General features: G+C 51.3%; 1 protein-coding gene and 1 pseudogene across 2 annotated transcripts in view; one reads left to right on the plus strand and one right to left on the minus strand.

The window, feature by feature from the left end:
• The window catches only part of LOC147118861 (uncharacterized), a 46,213-nt pseudogene that overhangs the window by 14,815 nt on the left and 7,141 nt on the right, over positions 1-24,257 (minus strand). Inside the window, exon 2 of the transcript XR_015077870.1 lies at positions 14,218-14,601. The product of XR_015077870.1 is annotated as an uncharacterized LOC147118861 (transcript). The remainder of the gene's footprint in view (positions 1-14,217; positions 14,602-24,257) is intronic.
• LOC147118862 (uncharacterized) lies at positions 1,434-8,150 on the plus strand. Its single transcript, XM_085984636.1, has 3 exons — positions 1,434-1,482; positions 3,598-3,768; positions 6,627-8,150. Exon 3 carries the CDS (start codon positions 6,991-6,993, stop codon positions 7,999-8,001), a length of 1,011 nt encoding a protein of 336 aa, XP_085840762.1. The 5' UTR covers positions 1,434-1,482; positions 3,598-3,768; positions 6,627-6,990; the 3' UTR covers positions 8,002-8,150.

Consider the following 24,257-nt stretch of genomic DNA (forward strand, 5'->3'; position numbering starts at 1 on the left):
GTTCATGAACCCGCTCCCTGAGCTTGGGGTGTGAGCGGCCCGCGTCCCCCCGGGGTTCATGAACCCGCTCCCTGAGCTCGGGGTGTGAGCGGCCCGCGTCCCCTCGGGGTTCATGAACCCGCTCCCTGAGCTCGGGGTGTGAGCGGCCCGCGTCCCCCCGGGGTTCATGAACCCGCTCCCTGAGCTCGGGGTGTGAGCGGCCCGCGTCCCCCCGGGGTTCATGAACCCGCTCCCTGAGCTTGGGGTGTGAGCGGCCCACGTCCCCCCGGGGGTTCATGAACCCGCTCCCTGAGCTCGGGGTGTGAGCGGCCCGCGTCCCCCCGGGGTTCATGAACCCGCTCCCTGAGCTTGGGGTGTGAGCGGCCCGCGTCCCCCCGGGGTTCATGAACCCGCTCCCTGAGCTCGGGGTGTGAGCGTCCCGCGTCCCCCCGGGGTTCATGAACCCGCTCCCTGAGCTCGGGGTGTGAGCGTCCCGCGGCCCCCCGGGGTTCATGAACCCGCTCCCTGAGCTCGGGGTGTGAGCGGCCCGCGTCCCCCCGGGGTTCATGAACCCGCTCCCTGAGCTCGGGGTGTGAGCGTCCCGCGTCCCCCCGGGGTTGATGAACCCGCTCCCTGAGCTCGGGGTGTGAGCGGCCCGCGTCCCCCCGTGGTTCATGAACCCGCTCCCTGAGCTCGGGGTGTGAGCGGCCCGCGTCCCCCCGGGGTTCATGAACCCGCTCCCTGAGCTCGGGGTGTGAGCGGCCCGCGTCCCCCCGGGGTTCATGAACCCGCTCCCTGAGCTCGGGGTGTGAGCGGCCCGCGTCCCCCCGGGGTTCATGAACCCGCTCCCTGAGCTCGGGGTGTGAGCGGCCCGCGTCCCCCCAGGGTTCATGAACCCGCTCCCTGAGCTCGGGGTGTGAGCGGCCCGCGTCCCCCCGGGGTTCATAAACCCGCTCCCTGAGCTCGGGGTGCGAGCGGCCCGCGTCCCCCCGGGGTTCATGAACCCACCCCCTGAGCTCGGGGTGTGAGCATCCCGCGTCCCCCCGGGGTTCATGAACCCGCTCCCTGAGCTCGGGGTGTGAGCGGCCCGCGTTCCCCCGGGGTTCATAAACCCGCTCCCTGAGCTCGGGGTGTGAGCGGCCCGCGGCCCCCCGGGGTTCATGAACCCGCTCCCTGAGCTCGGGGTGTGAGCGGCCCGCGGCCCCCCGGGGTTCATGAACCCGCTCCCTGAGCTCGGGGTGTGAGCGGCCCGCGTCCCCCCGGGGTTCACGAACCCACTCCCTGAGCTTTCTCACCTGATGCGTCGGCGGCTGCTGCCAAGGTCCGCGCATGCTCAGCTCACACTGCCCGGGTGATTGACAGGAGCTCCGGACCAATAGGAAGAGCGGGGCGGGTCCTCCAACCAATCGGAGTGTGAGAGGGGCGGGGCTGGACCTTTAAACCTGAACAACAGAGGGTGAGCTGAGCATGCGCGGACCTTGGCAGCAGCCGCTGACACATCAGGTGAGAGGTCAGGGAGCGGGTTCATGAACCCCGGGGGGACGCGCGCCGCTCACACCCGGAGCTCAGGGAGCGGGTTCATGAACCCCGGGGGGACGCGGGCCGCTCACACCCCGAGTGCGGCCCCAGGCCCCATTATTAAAACACTCAACATTATCCGCCCGCCGCTTCCCGGTTTCTCCCGATTCGCTCAGCAAAGGGGCCCCGCGCCAAACTCCGGGACAGACAGGAAGTCAGGGAGCGTCTGTAAATGGAGGAAAAATGGAGACTGGTCAGGGAGCGTCCGTAAATGGAGGAGAAATGGTGACTGGTCAGGGAGCGTCTGTAAATGGAGGAGAAATGGTGACTGGTCAGGGAGCGTCTGTAAATGAGGGAGAAATGGGGACTGGTCAGGGAGCATCTGTAAATAGAGGAGAAATGGAGACTGGTCAGGGCGTGTCTGTAAATGAGGGAGAAATGGGGACTGGTCAGGGAGCAATAACATCATAAGCATTAAAATAGAAAGGGATTGTCACCTTGGATAAAATAGGAGATCTGAAATTAGATGGCGCTCCAGGTCCAGATGATATCCACTCACGGGTGTTTAAAGAGCTGGGACAGTGCTCTGTGAGCCCCTTGCCTGTATCATCAACAGCTCAATAGAGTCAGGGATTGTTTCCTGAGATTGGAGGTAGCTCTCGTCATTCCCATTTTCAAAACAGGGAGAAGTCAGCGCCTGGAATTAGTGTGGTCTCGATTAGAGGGAAGATGCTTGAAGGGATCCTGAGAGATGCTGTTTATGGTCACTGGGACAGGGAAGGATCCATTAGAAATACAGCTTCTGGAAAAGAAGGTCGCATCCTACAAACTTGCCTTAGTCGGACATGAGACTTGCCTGTTTACTTTGCTTGATGGATCAATATAAGATACGGTAGAGGACGGAGAATCTGCTCATCTTAAAGTTGTTGACACTCAACTCTTGGACCTATTAATTAAATAATAAGACAAGGCGTTAGCTGGAATCTAACACCCACTTCTCTCTGCTCCTCTACTCCTCTTAAAGGTTTACTATTTAGATTTTTTAATTGAATTGGGATGTGGACATCGCTGGCAAGGCCAGCATTTATTGCCCATCCCCAGTTGCCATTGAGAAGCTGGCCTTGAGCTGCCTTCTTGAATCGCTACAGTCCGTGTGGTGAAGGTGCTCCCACAGTGCTGTTATAGAGGGAGTTCCAGGATTTGGAACCAGCGACGATGAAGGAATGGCGATATATTTACAAGTCAGGATGGTGTGTGTAACTTGGAGGGGAACTTGCAGGTGGTGGTGTTCCCATGTGCCTGCTGCCCTTGTCCTTCTAGGTGGAAGAAGTCACGGGTTTGGGAGGTGCTGTCAAAGAAGCCTTGGTGCAGTGCATCATGTAGATGGTACACCCTGCAGCCATGGTACACCGGTGGTGGAGGGGGTAAATGTTTAAGGTGGTGGATGGGGTGCCAATCAAGCGGGCTGCTTTGTCCTGAATGGTGTTGAGCCTCTTGAGTGTTGTTGGAGCTGCACTCATCCAGGCAAGTGGAGAGTGTTCCATCACACACCTGACTTGTGCCTTGTAGATGGTAGAAAGGCTTTGGGGAGTCAGGAGGTGAGACACTTGTCGCAGAATACCCAGCCTCTGACCTGCTCTTGTCACCACAGTATTTATGTGGCTGGTCCAGTCAAGTTTCTGGTCAATGGTAACCCCCAATATGTTGATGGTGGGAGATTCAGTGATGGTAATGCCGTTGAATGTAAAGGGTCAGTGGTTAGAATCTCTCTTGTTAGAGATAGTCAATGCCTGGCACTTGTGTGGCGCGAATGTTACTTGCCACTTATATCATCCAAGTCTTGCTGCATGCGGGCACGGACTACTTCATTAACTGAGGAGTTGTGAATGGAATTGATCACTGTGCAATCAGCAGCAAACATCCCCACTTCTGACCTTTATGGTAAGGGGAAGGACATTGGTGAAACAGCTGACCTGCAGCGATGTCCTGGGGCTGAGATGATTGACCTCCAACAATCACAACTATCTTCCTTTGTGCTAGGTGTGACTCCAGCCAGTGGAGAGTTTTCTGCCTGATTCTCATTGACTTCAGTTTTACTAGGGCTCCTTGATGCTGCACTCGGTCAATTGCTGCCTTGTGTCAAGAGCAGCCACTCTCACCTCACCTCTGGAATTCAGCTCTTCTGACTATGTTTGGACCAAGGCTGTAATGAGGTCTGGAGCCAAGTGGTCGTGGTGGATCCCAAACTGAACATCAGTGAGCAGGTTATTGGTGAGTAAGTGCCGCTTGATTGCACTGTCGACGACACCTTCCATGACTTTGCTGATGATTGAGAGCAGAGTGATGGGGCGGTAATTGGCTGGATTGGATTTGCCCTGCTTTTTGTGGAAAGGACCTACCTCGGCACTTTTCCACATTGTCCAAAGTCTCCTTTGTCTCGGTGTCCATTTTTGACTGATTCCGCTCTAGTGAAGGTTTTACTTCATTATAGGCGCTATGTAAATGAAAGTTGTTGTTGTGCTACCATTGGCTTGAGCTTTGCCAGACAGAATCATCCACGGCCGGCGGCTGTGCTGCTCCCCATGGTCGAAATGTTGGCAGCTCGCTGTATCGGCTCATAAGCTCAGAATTAGCAATGTACTGGAGGGCAGACAGTGACTGGGGCCAAACCCCACCATCACACAGCACCTTCAGTATAGGCTCACAGCTCAGAATTACCACTTGGTGAGGTACTGGAGGGCAGACAGTGACTGGGGCCGAACCCCACCATCACACAGCACCTTCAGTATAGGCTCACAGCTCAGAATTACCACTTGGTGAGGTACTGGAGGGCAGACAGTGACTGGGGCCGAACCCCACCATCACACAGGACCTTCAGTATAGGCTCACAGCTCAGAATTACCACTTGGTGAGGTACTGGAGGGCAGACAGTGACTGGGGCCGAACCCCACCATCACACAGCACCTTCAGTATAGGCTCACAGCTCAGAATTACTACTTGGTGAGGTACTGGAGGGCAGACAGTGACTGGGGCCGAACCCCACCATCACACAGCACCTTCAGGAGTGAACTACAGACCTGTTAGCCTCACATCAGTAGTTGGGAAAATGCTGGAACCTGTTATAAAGGATGCAATAACTGGGCACTTAGAAACTAATAGTAAGATTGGGCAGAGTCAACATGGATTTATGAAAGGGAAATCCTGTTTGACAAACCTATTGGAGTTCTTTGAGGATGTAACTAGTGGAGTGGACAAAGGGGAACCAGTAGATGTGGTGTATCTGGATTTTCAGAAGGCCTTCGCTAAGGTCCCACACAAGAGGTTGGTGAACAAAATTAGGGCACATGGAATTGGGGGTAATATACTAGCATGGATTGAGAATTGGTTAACAGACAGATAACAAAGGGTAGGGATAAACGGGTCTTTTTCAGGATGGCAGGCTGTGACTAGTGGGGTACCGCAAGGATCGGTGCTTGGGCCCCAGCTATTCACAATTTATATCAATGATTTGGATGAGGGGACTAAATGTAACATTTCCAAATTTGCTGATGATACAAAGCTAGGTGGCAGTGTCAGTTGCGAAGACGTTGTGAAGAGGCTTCAAGGGGATCTCGCCAGGCTCAGTGGGTGGGCGAGAACATGGCAGATGGATGATAATGTGGATAAATGTGAAGTTATCCACTTTGGTAGAAAAAAACAGAAAGTCAGAGTATTTCCTAAATGGTGAAAGATTGGGGAATGCAGATGCTCAAAGGGACCTGGGTGTCCTTGTACACGAGTCACTGAAAGTGAATGCGCAGGTGCAGCAAGCCATTAGGAAGGCAAATGGTATGCTGGCCTTCATTACAAGAGGATTTGTGTACAGGAGTAAAGAAGTCTTACTCCAATTATATAGGGCCTTGGTGAGACCACACCTGGAGTACTGTGTACAATTTTGGTCTCCTTACCTAAGGAAGGATATACTTGCCATAGAGGGAGTGCAACGAAGGTTCACGAGATTGATTCCTGGGATGGCGGGACTGTCGTATGAGAAGAGATTGAGTAAACTAGGCCTGTATTCTCTTGAATTCAGAAGAATGAGAGGGGATCTCATTGAAGCATGCAAAATTATTACAGGGCTTGATAGGGTGGATGCTGGGAGAATGTTTCTCTTGGCTGGGGAGTCTAGAACCAGGGGCCACAGCCTCAGGATAAAGGGTCGGCCATTCAGGACTGAGATGAGAAGAAATTTCTTCACACAGAGGGTGGTGAATCTTTGGAATTTACCCCAGAGGGCTCTGGAGGCTCAGTCATTGGGTATATTCAAAACAGAAGTCGATAGATTCCTGACTAGTAAAGGCATCAAGGGATACGGCGATAGGGCCGGTGAATGGAAGTGAGGCAGAAGATCAGCCATGATCTCATTGAATGGCGGAGCAGGCTCGAAGGGCCGAATGGCCACTCCTGCTCCTATTTCTTATGTTCTTATGTTCTTAAATGGAGAAAAATCCGAGCCTGCGATAAATGGGGATTTCAAACAGCGAGGATGAGGCGATGAGAGAGTGTGTGGGACGAGGGTTTTATGGCTTCGGAGGGGCAAGAGAGGAAAGAATGTTCCAGGGAAACGAGTACTGTCTGTTCAGAATTTCTACCCTGTCCGTAACTCGATGTAAAGTTATGAGGACAGGCTGCACAGACTGGGCTTGTATTCCTTGAATATAGAAGATTACGGGGTGATCTAATTGAGGTGTTTAAGATGATTAAAGGAGTTGACAGGGTAGATAGAGAGAAACGGTTTCCTCTGATGGGAGAGTCCACAACAAGGGGACACAACCTTCCAATTAGAGCTCGGCCATTCAGGGGTGATTTTAGGAAGCACATCTTCACACAAAGGGTATTGGAAATCTGGAACTCTCTCCCCCAAAAAGCTGTCGAGGCTGAGGGTCAATGGAATATTTCAAAACTGAGTGTACTAGATTTTTGTTAAGCAAGAGTACTAAAGGTTACAGAACTGCGGCGGGTAAATGGAGTTAAGATACAGACCAGCCATGATCTAATAGAATGGCGGAACAGGCTTGAGGGGCTGAATGGCCGACTCCTGTTACTATGTTGCTATCTACAGTGATGACATTTGTAAACTCCTTTTACAGGATGTTAGAAGGGGAGGATTTGCAGACAGGAAACTCAAACCAAACATCACATCAAGATCTGACAGAGTCACTCCATTCATCAGGACCTGAATATCATCGGCCTTTGAATGTGGAAGGAGAAATGTTTGTCTGTTCTGTCTGTGGGAAAAGATTTCAAACATCAGTGTGACTGGAAAAGTACCGAGACACTCACACCCAAGTGAGAGTGTTCCTGTGCACTGACTGTGGAAAGAGCTTTAACCAGTTACACAGCCTGAAAAAACATTGCACCATTCACAGCGGGGAGAAACCGTACACGAGTTCTGTGTGTGGACGAGGCTTCAACTGATCGTCAAACCTGGAGAGACACAAGGACACCCGCACCATGGAGAAACCGTGGAAATGTGGGGACTGTAGGAAGGGATTCAGTTCCCCGTCCAAGCTGGAATCCCATCGGCGCAGTCACACTGGGGAGAGGCCGTTCACCTGCTCCATGTGTGGGAAGGGATTCCCTCTTTCATCCCTCCTGGTGAGACACCAGCGAGTTCACACTGGGGAGAGGCCATTCACCTGCACCGTGTGTGGGAAGGGATTCACTCAGTCATCGCACCTGCTGAAACACCAACTTGTTCACTCTGATAAGAGACCTTTTAAATGTTCTAAGTGTGAACTGAGCTTTAAAATTGCAAGTGGTCTACTGAGACACCAGCGCACTCACACCAGGGAGAGGCCATTCATCTGCTCCATGTGTGGGAAGGGATTCACTAATTCATCCAACCTGCTGTCACACCAGCGAGTTCACACTGACGAGAGACCTTATCAATGCCCGGACTGCGGGAAGTGCTTTAAAATTTCCAGGGAACTGACATGCCATCAACGTGTTCACACTGATGAGAGGCCGTTCAGGTGCTCTCACTGCGGGTCTGGGTTCAGGCAGTCATTTCACCTCACTGTACACCAGCGCACTCACACTGGAGAGAGACCATTCACCTGCTCTGTGTGTGGGAAGGGATTCACTCAGTCATCCCACCTCACTGATCATCAACTTGTTCACACTGATGAGAGACCTTTTAAATGTTCTGACTGTGAGAAGAGATTTAAAAGCAAAAGGAAACTGATACAACACGAACGCACTCACACTGGGGATTTGCCGTTCACCTGCTCCGTGTGTGGGAAGGGATTTCCTCTGTCATCCCACCTGGTGAGACACCAGCGAGTTCACACTGGGGTGAGGCCGTTCACCTGCTCAGTGTGTGGGAAGGGATTCACTCAGTTATCCAACCTGCTGAGACACCAGCAAGTTCACACTGGGGAGAGGCCGTTCACCTGCTGTGTGTGTGGGAAGGGATTCACTAGTTCATCCAACCTGCTTAAACACCAACGAGTTCACAAGTGACTGTAGGGGTTGGATTCTGATGTTATTGCTGCTGTTAATCACATCCAGGACTGAACCATGTTCATTCTGACAGTTGGGGTTTGTTTCTGCTGATGTTAATAACCCCAATAACTGGGCTGGAGTTTAATATTGTGGATATATGTCAAATAAATCAGCTTTGTTTTAAACACATTGTTGTAGATTTTCTTCTTTCCCACCTGAGTGTTCAGCATCACCTGGCTGGAGCTCAGAAAGGACAATCTGGGGGAGGATCGTACGGCGGGAACAGAACTTCAGCCTGGACACAGTCCTTCAGGGCCACACTGAGAGGGGCAAATGGCACTTTGGCCTTTCTCGTCTCTCTTCACTGACAGCAAAGTTGCCGTGTGGGTTAATCTTGAGGCCTGTGAGAAATGTGTCCCAGCCGCTCTCTTCCATGGTTCAGAGCTCCTAGGCACAGAACAGAAGGCTCCTTTACAACTGTGTTTAGAGTCGGGAAGAACAACGGTGAATGCTGGAAACGTGCTGTAAAATCAGAGATTGGTGTCAAACTGCGATCTGTTCCTGACTGAAAGTGAAACGGCAGGTTTAAGTTTCCAGTCTAAAAATGACTGGTAATTATTCTACGTAGTTTTAACGTGTTTGTGTGACAGTCCTCAGTCTACCATTTTAAGGCAGGCGTTAACCCATTTAAAATAAACCCATTTAAAATAAGTTGGTGAAAGTCTGCATTAAAATAGCAGAGGGAGGAGTTCACAGGAGCCTGTTAACTGCTGGTACAATTATACAACAGACATTTGATCTCCAGATAAAGAAGGACCTGCAGCGTGTTTCCAGGAATTCCCTGTTTTATTGATGTGTGTGTGTTAGACACCAGGATAACTAAAAATACACGACCCGGAACATCCACGGGGTGTGATCCCGACAGTTACTCTGGGATCACTCCCGCTGTGGAACTCCAGCACTGACCCTGCTGAAGGTTGTAGGCTCAGGGAGTGGGGCCTCCAGGAGTGGATGGTAAGAAAGCTGGGCTTCAGTATCCTGACAAATATATGGTGAGGAACCAGAGGAATCCTTACTGAGGAATCGTCTGGGGTTTTACCGGCCAGCGTAGGTCTAGGGGTGAATGATGCCTGACTCCGCGAACTGTCTTACATTAAAGCCACAACAGAAAGGCCCAGTTTTCTCCTGGAGTTTGAGAGAAATCAGGTTTGAAAATGATGTAGAGTTTCAGCCAATGAGGGAGCTCCGGGCTGAGCCCCGCCCACTGGGTGCCGCAAGCCCCGCCCCTCACACACTCCGATTGGTTGGAGGACCCGCCGCCCGCTCGGTCCTCCAGCCCCGCCCCGCTCTTTCTATTGGTCCGGAGCTCCCGTCAATCACCCGGGCAGTGTGAGCTGAGAATGCGCGGGCCTTGGCAGCAGCCGCTGACACATCAGGTGAGAGGTCGGGGAGCGGGTTCATGAACCCCGGGGGGACGCGAGACGCTCACACCCCGAGCTCAGGGAGCGGGTTCATGAACCCCGGGGGGACGCGAACCGCTCACACCTGGAGCTCAGGGAGCGGGTTCATGAGCCCGCGGGGGACGCGGGCCGCTCACACCCCGAGCTCAGGGAGCGGGTTCATGAACCCCGGGGGGACGCGGGCCGCTCACACCCCGAGCTCAGGGAGTGGGTTCATGAACCCCGGGGGGGACGCGGGCTGCTCACACCACGAGCTCAGGGAGCGGGTTCATGAACCCCGGGGGGACACGGGCCGCTCACACCCCGAGCTCAGGGAGCGGGTTCATGAACCCCGGGGGGACGCGGGCCGCTCACACCCCGAGCTCAGGGAGCGGGTTCATGAACCCCAGGGGGACGCGGGCCGCTCACACCCCGAGCTCAGGGAGCGGGTTCATGAACCCCAGGGGGACGCGGGACGCTCACACCCCGAGCTCAGGGAGCGGGTTCATGAACCCCGGGGGGACGCGGGACGCTCACACCCCGAGCTCAGGGAGCGGGTTCATGAACCCCGGGGGGCCGCGGGCCGCTCACACCCCGAGCTCAGGGAGCGGGTTCATGAACCCGCGGGGGACGCGGGACGCTCACACCCCGAGCTCAGGGAGCGGGTTCATGAACCCCGGGAGGACGCGGGCCGCTCACACCCCGAGCTCAGGGAGCGGGTTCATGAACCCCGGGGGGACGCGGGCCGCTCACACCCCCAGCTCAGGGAGCGGGTTCATGAACCCCGGGAGGACGCGGGCCGCTCACACCCCGAGCTCAGGGAGCGGGTTCATGAACCCCGGGAGGACGCGGGCCGCTCACACCCCGAGCTCAGGGAGCGGGTTCATGAACCCCGGGGGGACGCGGGCCGCTCACACCCCGAGCTCAGGGAGCGGGTTCATGAACCCTGGGGGGAGGCTGCGAGATTCTCAGCAGCTCAGCTCTGCTCGGTGCTGTGTGAACGGGCTGCTCCACACCCCGGCTGCTCACGGGGAATGCCACTGCGGAGGGCCCAGCGCAGAAGGCCCAGGGTGGAAGACCCAGAGGAGAGTGTCCTAGGCGGGAGGCCCAGCACGGAGGACCCCAGGCAGGGGGGCCTAGGGCGGAGCGGCTGGTCGACAGAAGCGGAGGCGGGAGATGCCGTGGGTGAGCATGCTGCATGGTTTCTAAAGGTGAAGAACGGTCTCTGGCCCGAATGAGCTCCAGCGGCCCCGCCTGTGCTCCATCTGGTGGCAGCTGTGAGGCCTTTTCTCGGTGATGGGGGCCGGTTTGTGCCGCCATTTTGGTGGAGGAAAGACAGACTGTTTCCATCTATAGTATGGTGCTTGAGCGGCCATAAGATGGGAAAAGAGAACGGGATAAAAGAAAAAGAGGAAAATAAAGTAATATCGGCAAGGAATAATGAATGTCTTGATGGCTGGGTCCTGTGAGTGATAACAGCAAGAAGAAGGAAATTTGAGGAGTCGTTTTCTTCTTTTACGGGATTTGAGAATGTGGTCGGCTTTTTTTCTGTGGAAAAGTTGAAGACTGTGGACAAGGATCGTGACATTATATGGTTAGATAACATCAAGTGAAGACGAGGAGTTATTAGAGTGCCAATAGGACTGGCGTAGAACTGGTATTACTTGTTTTGTTGAAGAAGTTTCGGGTTTCTGGTTAAAAGTAGTTCACTTGAAGTTTTAATTGATTTCTGATATGGTTATGGGACTTTGTGTATTGTGGTGTTATTTAGTGTTAAAGCTTTCCTCAATGTACGAACGATCGAATGAACGAACGCTCAAGTGAACGCACACATGCGGACACAAATAATACGCACGCATACACGCACATACACAATGGAACTTACGTTCGACCGAATGAAGGGCCCTCGCTCCCCAGGATGAAAGTGGGCATCCTATTGGGTGAGCGTGAGGCCTGTCTGGACGGATGAATGAACGCACGCATGCACGCAGGTAGACAAATGACACGCACGCACGCAGACATGCACAATGGAATTTACGCTTGAGCGAACGAACGGAGGAATGAATGACTGAATGATTGAGCGATGCCAGTAGGACTGGCGTATACGGGTTCTTTCTTTTCTTGGTTTATTAAATAGTGGCAGTTTGTACTGCAAACATTATTGATTTACCTGTAAAAATTTATTATTGTATTTATATTGTTGACCATAAAGCTGCTTTTTGAGGCTTTGTTTTATTGCGGCTAATGAATGTAATGGATTTATTATGCAATTGATGAGTTGTAACAAGTACTACCATATTTAAATAAATATGTTTAATTTTAAAAAATGAACCCTGGGGGGACGCGGGCTGCTCACACCCCGAGTGCGGCCCCAGGCCCCATTATTAAAACACTCAACATTATCCGCTTCACAAACACCCGGGGTGGGCCTCAGGCCCCGAACAAGAACCTCCGGGCCGGGCGTTTGCCCCGAGCGGGGCGGCAGCTGCGGGGCTTTCTCCCGGTGACAGGCCCGGGGTAACGGCCGCCATCTTGAGAGGCTCAGTGGGCAGCAGGGCGCATGCGCGGCCCCCTTGGCCAGGAACCAGGAGTGGAGAATCTTGTCAATTTCTATCCTGGACTCAGTGATGGCTTTTGTAAACTCCTTTTACAGGCTGTGAGAAGGGCAGCATTTACACACCGCAAACTCAGACCAACAACAACAACTTACCTTTATATAGCACTTTTAAAATGTAACATTATTGTAGTCAGACAATAATCGACACACATACTTTGTTTGTGGTCCAGTGCACAAAGTTCCTTCACATCTGTAACAATTTTATTGTGGTTGCTGTGAAGGCTGCGCTCACCCTGCTCGTACACCTGGTCTCCAAAGGAGACAAAACAGGACTAATGCTGCCGAGCTCAGCTCTCCATGTCTCTCCAGTGGCTGGAGGGTCTGTAACCCTGTCAGGGGCGCCCCTGCCACAGGACTCAATATCCACCCCCTCCACCACTGGTGCACTGTGTCTGCAGTATGTACGGTCTACAAGATAACCACGGTCAGGCCATGTGGAGTCAAGGGCCAGGCAGCAGAATGGATGGAAAGATCGCAACAAACTTCCCTTAACTCCAACCCTCTGATTTCTGTTATGTAGCCATCTTTCCATCCATTCTGCTGCCTGGCCCTTCACTCCACACGGCCTGACCTGGGTCATCTTGTCGATCTTACATACTGTTTATGGATAGCAAGCTGGTTTCAAAACAGGAAACAGAGAGTAGGGGTTGGGAGTAGCTACGCAGACTGGCAGAAGGTGGGAAAGTGGTGTTTCACAGGGATCGGTGCTGGGACCACTGTTGTTCACCATTTACATAAACGATTTGGACTCGAGTATCAGAAGAACAATTTCAAAGTTTGTTGATGACACCAAATTGGGAGGTACAGTTAATTCTGAGGAAGACAAAATGCAAGAAGACATTAATAAATTTCAGAATGGGCGTGTAATTGGCAAATGAATTTCACTGTAGATCAGTGTGAGGTGGTGTGTTTTGGTGGGAAGAATAAGGAGGCCACTCACTACTTGGACAACAAGGGGGTGAAATTGGGTTGCTTTGCGCCTCCCGCGATATTCAGCGGGAGGTTAGCGGCGGCGGTAGCCGGTAGCTCCCTGTGGCACTGCACCGCCGGCAATGATGTCATCGCCGTGCGCAGCAGCCTGGCTGCAACCTTGGGTTGCAACCCCTGACCTATCGCCGGACCATATGTCCGACAGGGTCAGGGGTCATTACTGCAGCCGCGGCAACGCCACTTAAAGGGCAGGTGTCGGGTGGCTACTTTTTATTTTGGCCGACTGCCAGCACCTGCCCCCTTCCCCTTTCTTCTTCGGGGTGTCGGCCGCAATCGCTCAGCCCGGCGCTCCTCTTGATCCGACACCCCACTCCCCAGTGGTCCAGCAGGGCCCGGTGTGCGCAGTGCTAGGCCCCTCCCCTTTAATCAGGGAGAGAGGTCTGCTGTGACGTGGTGCTATGTGCCGACGGGCGTGGTGCTGTTGCACGAAGCGAAATTCACTGGTAGCGCCTCAAGAGGGAGGGGAGCGCTTCCAGTAGCACCCCGCCTCCTGCTTGGGGCGCTACCACTCAATTTAATGCACAGGGGTGCTAACTTTTTCGGGGGGCTAAAATTAGCCCCAGCGACGTTAGCGACCCAAAGGGGGCGCCACCAAATTTCCCCTAAGAGTCTAAATGGGCTGGAGGAGCAGAGGGATCCCGGGATACAGATACACAAATCACTAAAAGTAGCGACACAGGTTAATAAGGCCATTAAAAGAAAAGCACTGGGATACATTCCTAAAGGAGCCTTCTGTTCCATGCCTAGGAGCTCTGAACCATGGCAGAGAGCGGCTGGGACACGTTTCTCACAGGCCTCGAGATTAACCCGCATGGTGACTTTGCTGTCAGTGAAGAGAGACGAGAAAGACCAAAGTGCCGTTTGCCCCTCTCAGTGTGGCCCTGAAGGACTGTGTCCAGGCTGAAGTTCTGTTCCCGCTGTACGATCCTCTCCCAGATTGTCCTTTCTGAGCTCCAGCCAGGTGATGCTAAACACTCAGGTGGGAAGGAAGAATATCTGCAACAATATGTTTAAAATAAAGCTGGTTTATTTGACATCTATCCAGAATATTAAATTCCAGCCCAGTTACAGGAGTTATTAACATCAGCAGAAACAAACCCCAACTGTCAGAATGAACATGGTTCAGTCCTGGATGTGATTAACAGCAGCAATAACAGCAGAATCCAACCCCTGCAGTCACTTGTGAACTCGCTGGTGTCTCAGCAGGTTGGATGACTGAGTGAATCCCTTCCCACACACAGAGCAGGTGAACGGCCTCTCCCCAGTGTGAGTGCGCTGGTGTACAGTGAGGTCAGGTGACTGCCTGCACCCAGTCCCGCAGTGAGAGCACTTGAATGGTCGCTCGTCAGTGTGAACATGTTGATGACATGTCAGTTCCCTGGAACTTTTAAAGCACTTCCCACAGTCCGAGCAGTTAAAAGGTCTCTCATCAGTGTGAGCGCGCTGATGATTCAGCAGGTTGGATGACTCGGTGAATCCCTTCCCACACACAGAGCAGGTGAACGGCCTCTCCCCAGTGTGAACTTGCTGGTGTCTCAGCAGGGTGGATGACTGAGTGAATCCCTTCTCACACTCAGAGCAGGTGAACAGCCTCTCCCCGGTGTGACTGCGCTTGTGTCTCGATAGGCCAGAGGATTGGCTGAAGCCTCGTCCACACACAGAACACATGTATGGTTTCTCCCCACTGTGAACGGTGCTCTTTGCTTCCATGTTCAGAGGCCGGTGATATTCAGATCTGATGAATCGAGTGACTCTGTCAGATCTTGACGTGATGTTTGGTCTGAGATTACCGTCTGCAAATCCTCCCCTTCTAATACCCTGTAAAATTAATATAAAACAGGGAGCATGAGTGAGAGCCCACTAAAGAGGCAGGTTGTGAAATTGAGCTGAATGATTCTGGTCATTTGTGGGGCCGGCACTAGGGAAAAAGTGACCATGAAAGCTGCTGGATTGTCGTAAAACCCCAACTGGTTCACTAATGTCCCTCAGGGAAGGGAATTCGCCACCCGGACTCTGGCCTCTATGGGAGGAGCGAGGGAGAGAGGTGGGAGTGGGGGGGGAGTGGGCGAAGGAAAGGAACTTTATACATCTGCAACTCCACCAGAACTTTGACAGAACCTCCAAAACCCGCGACCTCCACCACCTAGAAGGACAAGGGCAGCTGCTGCATGGGAGCACCATCATCTCCAAGTTCCCCTCCAAGTCACACACCATCCTGACTTAGATATATTCATCGTTGCTGGGTCAAAATCCTGGAACTCCTTACCGAACAACATTGTGGGAGTACCTTCACCACACGGACTGCAGCAGTTCAAGAAGGCGACTCACCACCACCTTCTCAACAGGCAACTGGGGATTGGCCATATTTGCTGCTCTTGCGAGCAACGCCCACATCCCAAGAATGAATTAAAACAAATCTGTAGATGTAAACTGGATTAAAAGCCTATACAGAAATACTTGTTCCTAAAACAATACTCTTTTACATTGTGCGGACAGTGTCTGCTTAGCAACTTAATCTCCCCCAGAATCCACCTCCCTTGACAGTCTCACATTGGAAATTGTTGTGTCCTCCTGGGCTCAGAAGTACTGGGGGTTAAACCCAGCAGCTTCTCCTCCATCTCCACTCCACCTCAAACTGAAGCAACAAAAAGACCTACACAGGCGGCCAGGGACCGACTTCCACATCCAGCGCCCGCCCTGATACAAGCCGGCTCTGGATTGGCGGCTCTGCTTTGTCGATCCAGTTGTGGTTTCTCCTGTCTGGGGGAGGCGCTGCACCCTGGGTTTCCTGGTGCTGGGGCCCTGGTCGCACATCCGCCGGGCCTGGCCGCTCTGATTCTGATTGAGTTTTTGATGAGGTAACAGAGAGGGTTGATGAGGGCAATGCGGTTAATGTGGTGTACATGGATTTCCAAAAGGCGTTTGACAAGTGCCACATAATAGGCTTGCCAGCAAAGTTGAAGCCCATGGAATAAAAGGGACAGTGGCAGCATGGATACGAAATTGGCTAAGTGACAGAAAACAGAGAGTAGTGGTGAACGGTTGTTTTTCGGACTGGAGGAAGGTACACAGTGGTGTTCCCCAGGGGTCGGTACTAGGACCACTGCTTTTCTTGATATATATTAATGACTTAGACTTGGTGTACAGGACACAATTTCAAAATTTGCAGATGACACAAAACTTGGAAGTATAGTGAACAGTGAGGAGGACAGTGATAGACTTCAAGAGGACATAGACAGGCTGGTGGAATGGGCGGACACGTGGCAGATAAAATTTAATGCAGAAAAGTGCGAAGTGATTCATTTTGGTAGGAAGAACGAGGAGAGGTAATATAAACTAAAGGGTACAATTCTAAAGTGGGTGCATGAACAGAGAGACCTGGGGGTATGTGTGCACAAATCGTTGAAGGTAGCAGGGCAGGTTGAGAAAGCGGTTACAAAAGCATACGGGATCCTGGGCTTAATAAATAGAGGCATAGAGTCCAAAAGCAAGGAAGTTATGACGAACCTTTATAAAACACTGGTTCGGCCTCAACTGGAGTATTGTGTCCAATTCTGGGCACCGCACTTTATGAAGGATGTCAAGGCCTTAGAGATGGTGCAGAAAAGATTGACAAGAATGGTTCCAGGGATAAGGGATGAGGGACTTCAGTTACGTGGATAGACTGGAGAAGCTGGGGTGGTTCTCCTTAGAGCAGAGAAGGTTGAGAGGAGATTTGATGGAGGTGTTCAAAATCATGAGGGGTCTGGACAGAGTAGATAGAGAGAAACTGTTCCCATTGGCGGAAGGGTCGAGAACCAGAGGACACAGATTTAAGGTGATTGGCGGAAGAACCAAAGGCGACATGAGGAAAAACTTTTTTACTCAGCGAGTGGTTAGGATCTGGAATGCACTGCCTGAAAGGGTGGTGGAGGCAGATTCAATCACGGCTTTCAAAAGGGAATTGGATAAGTACCTGAAGTAAAGTAATTTGCAGGGTTACGGGGAAAGGGCGGGGAGTGGGACTCACTGAAGTGATCTTGCAGAGAGCCGGCACGGGCTCGAAGGGCCAAATGGCCTCCTTCTGTGCTGTAACCATTTTATGATTCCATAAAATATTAGAAAGTTTGTTCCACAGAAGCACGACGTTTATCTGCTTTTATTGATGAATTAAAAAAGTCTCTATTAAAACCTGAGCCAGTGTGTTGTGAGACAAAGAGCCTTGTGTCCAATAAGGGGAATAAAGGCCCACAGCCTCCCCTGGCCCCGGGCCCTGAACAAGGGACTGGAGAAACTCGCTGCCCTGCGGATCAGACAATCAGCCGGCGCTAGTCCCGCCCCTCGGGCTCCCCGATTGGTTGGAGGACCCGCCGCCGGCTCGCTCCTCCAGCCCCGCCCCGCTCGCTGCCTATTGGTCGGAAGCTCCCGTCAATCAGGCCGTGGGTCCGGGTCACGTGTCCCCGAGGAGATCACGTGCTCTGTCCAACTGACGCCGCTCGGTCCGGGGCCTCGCGGACTCTCAGGTTTTTCTATTTCTCTTTATTCTCTCCCGATCCACCCCTCCCCCCACCCCGCATGATTCTCCACCCAATCGGAGCGGAGAAAACTCACTTTGCGTCACCGATCGCGACTCTGTAACCGACACCAAGGCCTTTCCCCGGAATGTCCCGCGCCAACTCTGTCCGGCAGGATCCGAGTGCGCAAGCGCAGCTCCGAGTGGGGGGAGGGGGGTTGGTGTCCTCTGGGCATGCGCGGTTGTTACCCTTGGTGACATGGAGGGGTCGCTGTGCCAGACTCGGCCCAAACCGCCATCCCGCGTGCGCATGCGCGGACTCTCGCTGTCCCCAGTAGGAGCAGGAGTGGCCATTTGGCCCCTCGAGCCTGCTCCACCATTCAATGAGATCATGGCTGATCATCACCTCAACTCCATTCACCGGCCCTATCGCCATATCCCTTGATGCCCTTACTGGTCAGATATCTATCAACTTCTGTTGTGAATATACCCAATGACTGAGCCTCCACAGCCCTCTGCGGTAGAGAATTCCAAAGATTCACCGCCCTCTGTGTGAAGAAATTTCTTCTCATCTCAGTCCTGAATGGCCGACCCTTTATCCTGAGGCTGTGGCCCCTGGTTCTAGACTCCCCAGCCAAGGGAAACATTCTCCCAGCATCCACCCTATCAAGCCCTGTAATAATTTTGTATGCTTCAATGAGATCCCCTCTCATTCTTCTGAATTCAAGAGAATACAGGCTTAGTTTACTCAATCTCTTCTGATACGACAGTCCCGCCATCCCAGGAATCAACCTCATGAACTTTCGTTGCACTCCCTCTATGACAAGTATATCCTTCCTTAGGTAAGGAGACCAAAATTGTACACAGTACTCCAGGTGTGGCCTCACCAAGGCCCGATATAATTGGAGTAAGACTTCTTTAGTCCTGTACTCAAATCCTCTTGTAATGTCAATCAACCATCAGCTAGAAGAGGTCGCTGGTGAGACCAGTGAAGAAAGAAAGACTTGCATTTATATAGCGCCTTTCACCACCACCAGACATCCCAAAGTGTTTTACAGCCAATGAAGTACTTTTGAAGTGTAGTCACTGTTGTAATGTAGGAACCGCAGCAGTCAATTAGCGCACAGCAAGCTCCCACAAACAGCAATGTGATTATGACCAGATAACCTATCTTTTTATGTTGATTGAGAGATAAACATTGGCTAGGAGACTGGGGATAACTGCCCTGGTCTTTCCCACATTACAACAGTGACTACTTCATTGTAGTACTTCATTGGCTGTAAAGCACTTCAAGACATCTGGTGGTCATGAAAGGCACTATATAAATGCAAGTCTTTCTTTCTTGAAATAATGCCATGGGATCTTTTACATCCACCTGTGAGAGCAGACGGGGCCTCAGTTTAACATCTCATCCGAAAGACGGCACCTCCGACAGTGCCGCACTCCCTCAGCACTGCACTGGAGTGTCAGCCTAGATTTTTGTACTCAAGTCTCTGGAGTGGGACTTGAACCCACAACTTTCTGACTCAGAGGCGAGAGTGCTACCCACTGAGTCACAGCTGACACTAAAGAACAAGCAGTTCTGACGAAGAGTCATCAACCTGAAACGTTAACTCTATTTCTGTCTCCACAAATGCTGCCTGACCTGCTGAGTATTTCCAGCATTTTCTGTTTTTATTACAGAAACGAGGGAGTGATTGCTGACAGGAAGAATGTTGGGTCGTTCTGTACATGCACACCTCCCTGGCGGCTGAGGCGAAATACCGACTCGCCCCCACCTGAGCCACGCACGCGTACCAGATGTTGCGGCTCCGCATGTGCGCCCGATGTTCCAACCACGCGGTTTTGTGTGCTGAGCATGCGTGTTGTGGACCGATCGGGAGGGGCGATTGTGGAGCAGGAGGGAGAGCGCGGGGGCCATGAGTTCATGCGCGGGACTCAGTGTCAACAGAGCGCTTTCTGGAGCACGGGAGCTTGTGGGCATTACAGCAGCCATTATTGCTGATCCTTCCAAACAACCTGTGCAGCAGCTGGGGCCTGAAAATCAGCTTCACTGCCCCTAGGGTCGGAAAGGGGAAAATTAAACAACAGTTTGCCTCTGATCCTTTTCTGATCTCAATTTACAGGGTTATAGAAGTGGACAGTTACAGGCGGGAAGCTCAGACCAAACATCACGCCAAGATCTGACAGAGTCGCTCGATTAATCAGGACTTGAATATCATCGGCCTTTGCACATGGAAGGAGAAAGCAGTGATCGCAGCGATGACAAACCGCACACGTGTTCAGTGTGTGGACGTGGATTCAGCCGATTGCCTGACCTGGTGAGACATGTGCACCGTCACACCGGGGAGAAACCGGGTAAAGGTGGGGACGGCGGGCAGGGAATCAGTTCCCCATCTGCATTGGAAGTTCAACGGCGCAGTCGCATCAGGGACAGTCCGTTCACCTGCTCCGTGTGTGGAAAGGGATTTGTTTGTCCATCCCACCTGCAAACACACCAGTGAGTTCACACTGACGAGAGACCATTTCAGTGTTCTGACTGTGGGAAGAGCTTTAAAAGCCCCGGGGAACTGAAGAAACAGCAGCTTGTTCACACTGATGAGAGACCATTTCAATGTTCTGAGTGTGGGAATAGCTTTAAAAGCGCCGGGGATCTGAAGGGACACCAGCTTGTTCACACTGATGAGAGACCATTTCAGTGTTCTGACTGTGGGAAGAGCTTTAAAAGCCCCGGGGATCTGAAGCAACACCAGCGAGCTCACACTGGGGAGAAGCTGTTAATCTGCTCTGAATGTGGGAAGGGATTCACTGAATCATCCAACCTGCAGAAACACCAGCTTGTTCACACTGAAGAGAGACCCTTTAAATGTTCTGACTGTGGGAAGAGCTTTAAAAGCTCCGGGGAGCTGAAGAGACACCAACACCTACACACTAGGAAGAGGCCGTTCACCTGCTCCGTGTGTGGGAAGGGATTCACTCAGTCATCCTCCCTACTGTCACACCAGCTTGTTCACACTGACGAGAGACCCTTTAACTGTTCTGACTGTGGGAAGAGCTTTAAAAGCTCCGGGGAGCTGAAGCGACACCAGCGAGTTCACACTGATGAGAGGACGTTCACCTGCTTCGTGCGTGGGATGGGATTCACTGAGTCATCCCACCTGCTGGCAGACCAGCTTGTTCACACTGGAGAGAATTCCTTTAAATGTTCTGACTGTGGGAAGAGCTTTAACAGTGCCAGGGATCTGAAGGGACATCAGCTTGTTCACACTGTTGAGAGACCGTTTAACTGTTCTGACTGAAAAGATCTTTAAAAGCTCCAGGGATCTTAAGCGACACCAGCTTGTTCACACTGAAGAGAGACCATTTCAGTGTCCTAACTGTGGGAAGAGCTTTAAAAGCCCCAGGGAACCGAAGGAACACCAGCGAGCTCACACTGATGAGAAACCCTTTCAATGTTCTGACTGTGGGAAGAGCTTTAAAAGCTCCGGGGAGCTGAAGAAACACCGGCTCCTCCACACTGGAGAGAGTCCATTCACCTGCTCCGTGTGTGGGAAGGGATTCACGCAGTCATCCACCCTCCTGTCACACCAGCTTGTTCACACTGACGAGAGACTCTTTAAATGTTCTGACTGTGGGAAGAGCTTTAAAAGCTCTAAGAACCTTAAGAGACACCAGCGACTTCACACTGATCATCGAATCTAACAGCACAGAAGGAGGTGATTCGGCCCATCGTGTCTGTGCTGGCTCTTTGAAAGAGCTGTCCAATTTAGTCCCAAATCCCAGCTTTATCCCCAGAATGCTGCAAACTAGTCCTCTTCAAGTACATGTCCAATTACTGTTTGAAAGTTCCTGTGGAACCTGATTCCAGCATCCTTTCAGATGGTGCGTTCCAGATCTTAACAACCCTCTGTGTGAAAACAATTCTCTTCATTTCCCTCTAGTTCTTTTAGCAACTATTTTAAATCTGTGACCTTTGGTTACCGACCCACTTGCCAGAGTGAACAGTTTCTCCCTACTTGCTCGATCAAAACCCCTCATCATTTTGATCACCTCTATTAGGGCTCCTCTTAACCTTCTCTGCTCTAAGGGGAACAATCCCAGCTTCTCCAATCTCTCCACATAACTGAAGTCCCTCATCCCTGGTACCATCCTGGTCAACCTCCTCTGTACCCTCTCCAAGGCCTTGACATCCTTCCTAAAGTGTGGTGCCCAGAACTGTACACAAGACTCCAGCTGAGGCCAAAACCCTGCAGCTGTACAAAACCCTGGTTAGACCACACCTGGAGTACTGTGAGCAGTTCTGGGCACCACACCTTAGGAAGGATATATTGGCCTTGGAGGGAGTGCAGCGTAGGTTTACCAGAATGATACCCAGACTCCAAGGGTTAAGTTACGAGGAGAGATTACACAAATTAGGGTTGTATTCCCTGGAATTTAGAAGGTTAAGGTGTGATCTGATCGAAGTTTTCAGGATATTAAGGGAACAGATAGGGTGGATAGAGAAAAACTATTTCTGCTGGTTGGGGATTCTAGGACTGGGGAGATAGTCTAAAAATTAGAGCCAGACCTTTCAGGAGTGAAATTAGGAAACACTTCTACACACAAAGGGTGGTAGAAGTTTGGAACTCTCTTCCACAAATGGCAACTGACGCGAGATCAATTGTTAATTTTAAATCTGAGATTGATAGGTTTTTGTTACCCAAAGGTATTAAGGGATATGGGCCAAAGGCGGGTGTATGGAGTTAGGTCGCAGATCAGCCATGATCTCATTGAATGGTGGAACAGGCTCGAGGGGCTGAATGGCCTCCTCCTGTCCTATGTTCCTAACTAGTGATTTGTAAAGGTTTAGTGTAACTTCCTTGTTTTTGTATTCAATGGCCCTGTTTGCAAAGCCAAGTATCCCATACGCTTTCTGAACCGCCTCACCAACTTGCCGCGGCACTTTCAAAGATTTGTGAATATGGACCCCCAGGTCCCTCTGCTCTTGCACCCCCTCAAAATAGTCCCATTTAGATTATACGGCCTCTCCCTGTTGTTTCTCCCAAAGTGTATCACTTCACACTTATCCTCATTTAATTTCATCTGCCTTGTGTCTGCTCATTTCACAGTCTGTCTCTGTCCTTCTGAAGTCTGCTACTACTATGCTCACTATTTACTACGTTGCCAAGTTTTGTATCATCTGTAAACTTCAAACTTGTACACCTATACCCAAGTCCAGGTCAGTTCTATATAACAAGAAAAGCAATGGTCCTAATCCCGGCCCCTGGGGGAACCCACTGCATACTTCCCTCCAGTCAGAAAAACATCCCTCAGCACTGCTCACTGTCTCCTCTCCCTTAGCCAATTATATACCCAAATTACCATCAGCCCTTTAATTCCCTGCGCTTCTATTTTCCGAGTAAGTCTCTTATGTGGTACTTTATCAAATGCCTTTTGAAAGTCCATGTATACAACATCTGCTGCGCTACCTTCATCAACCCCCTGTTACTTCATCAAAGAACTCAATCAGGTTAGTCCCATATCCAAGGAGGATTGAAAGATTGTGGTCGGAGCTTCTGCTGTCTCCACACTAGCTTCTCTCAGCAATCTAGGATGCATCGCATTTGGACCGGGTGACTTGTTAACTTTGAGTGATGACAACCTATTTAGCGCCTCCTTTCTATCCATTTTTATCCAATTTCTCTACTCCCCCCTCCTCTACTGCGACATTAATTTCATCCTCTTCTCTTGTGAAGACAGATGCTCAGTACTCATTCAGTACCTCAGTGATGTAAGCTACAGGCGGACCAAGTGATATACAAGGTTGACGCTGAGCTATAGTACAGATGAGAGACTTCGATCGGAGGTTCAAAACAGTCTTTATTCACAGGACTGGGGAGAACCTTCTGAGACCGCTCTCAGATCCGACTCCACCGAAAGTTTAGTTAGTTATATTCTTATACATAATCTTATCAGTCATATCCTGCCCTATGGGTGGGTACAAATCTATCAATCATAGTCTCTAGTATTCCATTATATCCATTGCTTCTACCGCGTGATATTTTTATGCTTCATAGACATCGAAACATAGAAGATAGGAGCAGAAGTAGGCCATACGGCCCCTCGAGCCTGCTCTGCCATTCAATGAGATCATGGCTGATCATCCAAATTCAGTACCCTGTCCCTGCTTTCTCCCCATATCCCTTGATTCCTTTAGCCTTAAGAAATATATCTAACTCCTTCTTGAATATATTAAATGAATTGGCCTCTACAGCCTTCTGTGGTAGAAAATTCCACAGGTTCACCACTGTCTGGGTGAAGAAATTCCTCTTCATCTCTGTCCAAAATGGCTTACCCCTTATCCTTAGACTGTGACCCCTGGACTCCCCCACCATTGGGAACATCCTTCCTGCATCTAGTCTGTCTAGTCCTGCTACAATTTTATAAGTTTAAATAATTCTCCCCATATCCCGCAGTTAATCATGTTTTTTGCTTGTTTGACTTATTCCAACTCCTCTATCACCATGGCCTTCTTCTTATCTACTCTTGTAGCCTGGAGCCACAGTCGTCCATTGTATCTGCCAGATGGTCCGGCTCAGTAACATGTTTTCACAAGATAACAGTTCTTGTTCAATCGGCCTACTGGTCCGAACTATCTGCAAAGCACAGATTCTGACCTTGCAACCTGCTCATGTTACTTCTGCAAGGCAAGCATATTTGTAATTAGTTCCACCAGACTTTGATGTAAGCCATTTTG

Source organism: Somniosus microcephalus, chromosome 4 (genome assembly GCF_052327205.1).
Source record: "Somniosus microcephalus isolate GS21.2 chromosome 4, FLI_Smic_1.0, whole genome shotgun sequence".
NCBI lineage: Eukaryota > Metazoa > Chordata > Chondrichthyes > Squaliformes > Somniosidae > Somniosus > Somniosus microcephalus.

What these genes read in the sequence shown, in the direction of transcription:
- LOC147118862 (XM_085984636.1), top strand. Translation starts at nt 6,991, where the DNA reads ATGGAGAAACCGTGGAAATGTGGGGACTGTAGGAAGGGATTCAGTTCC.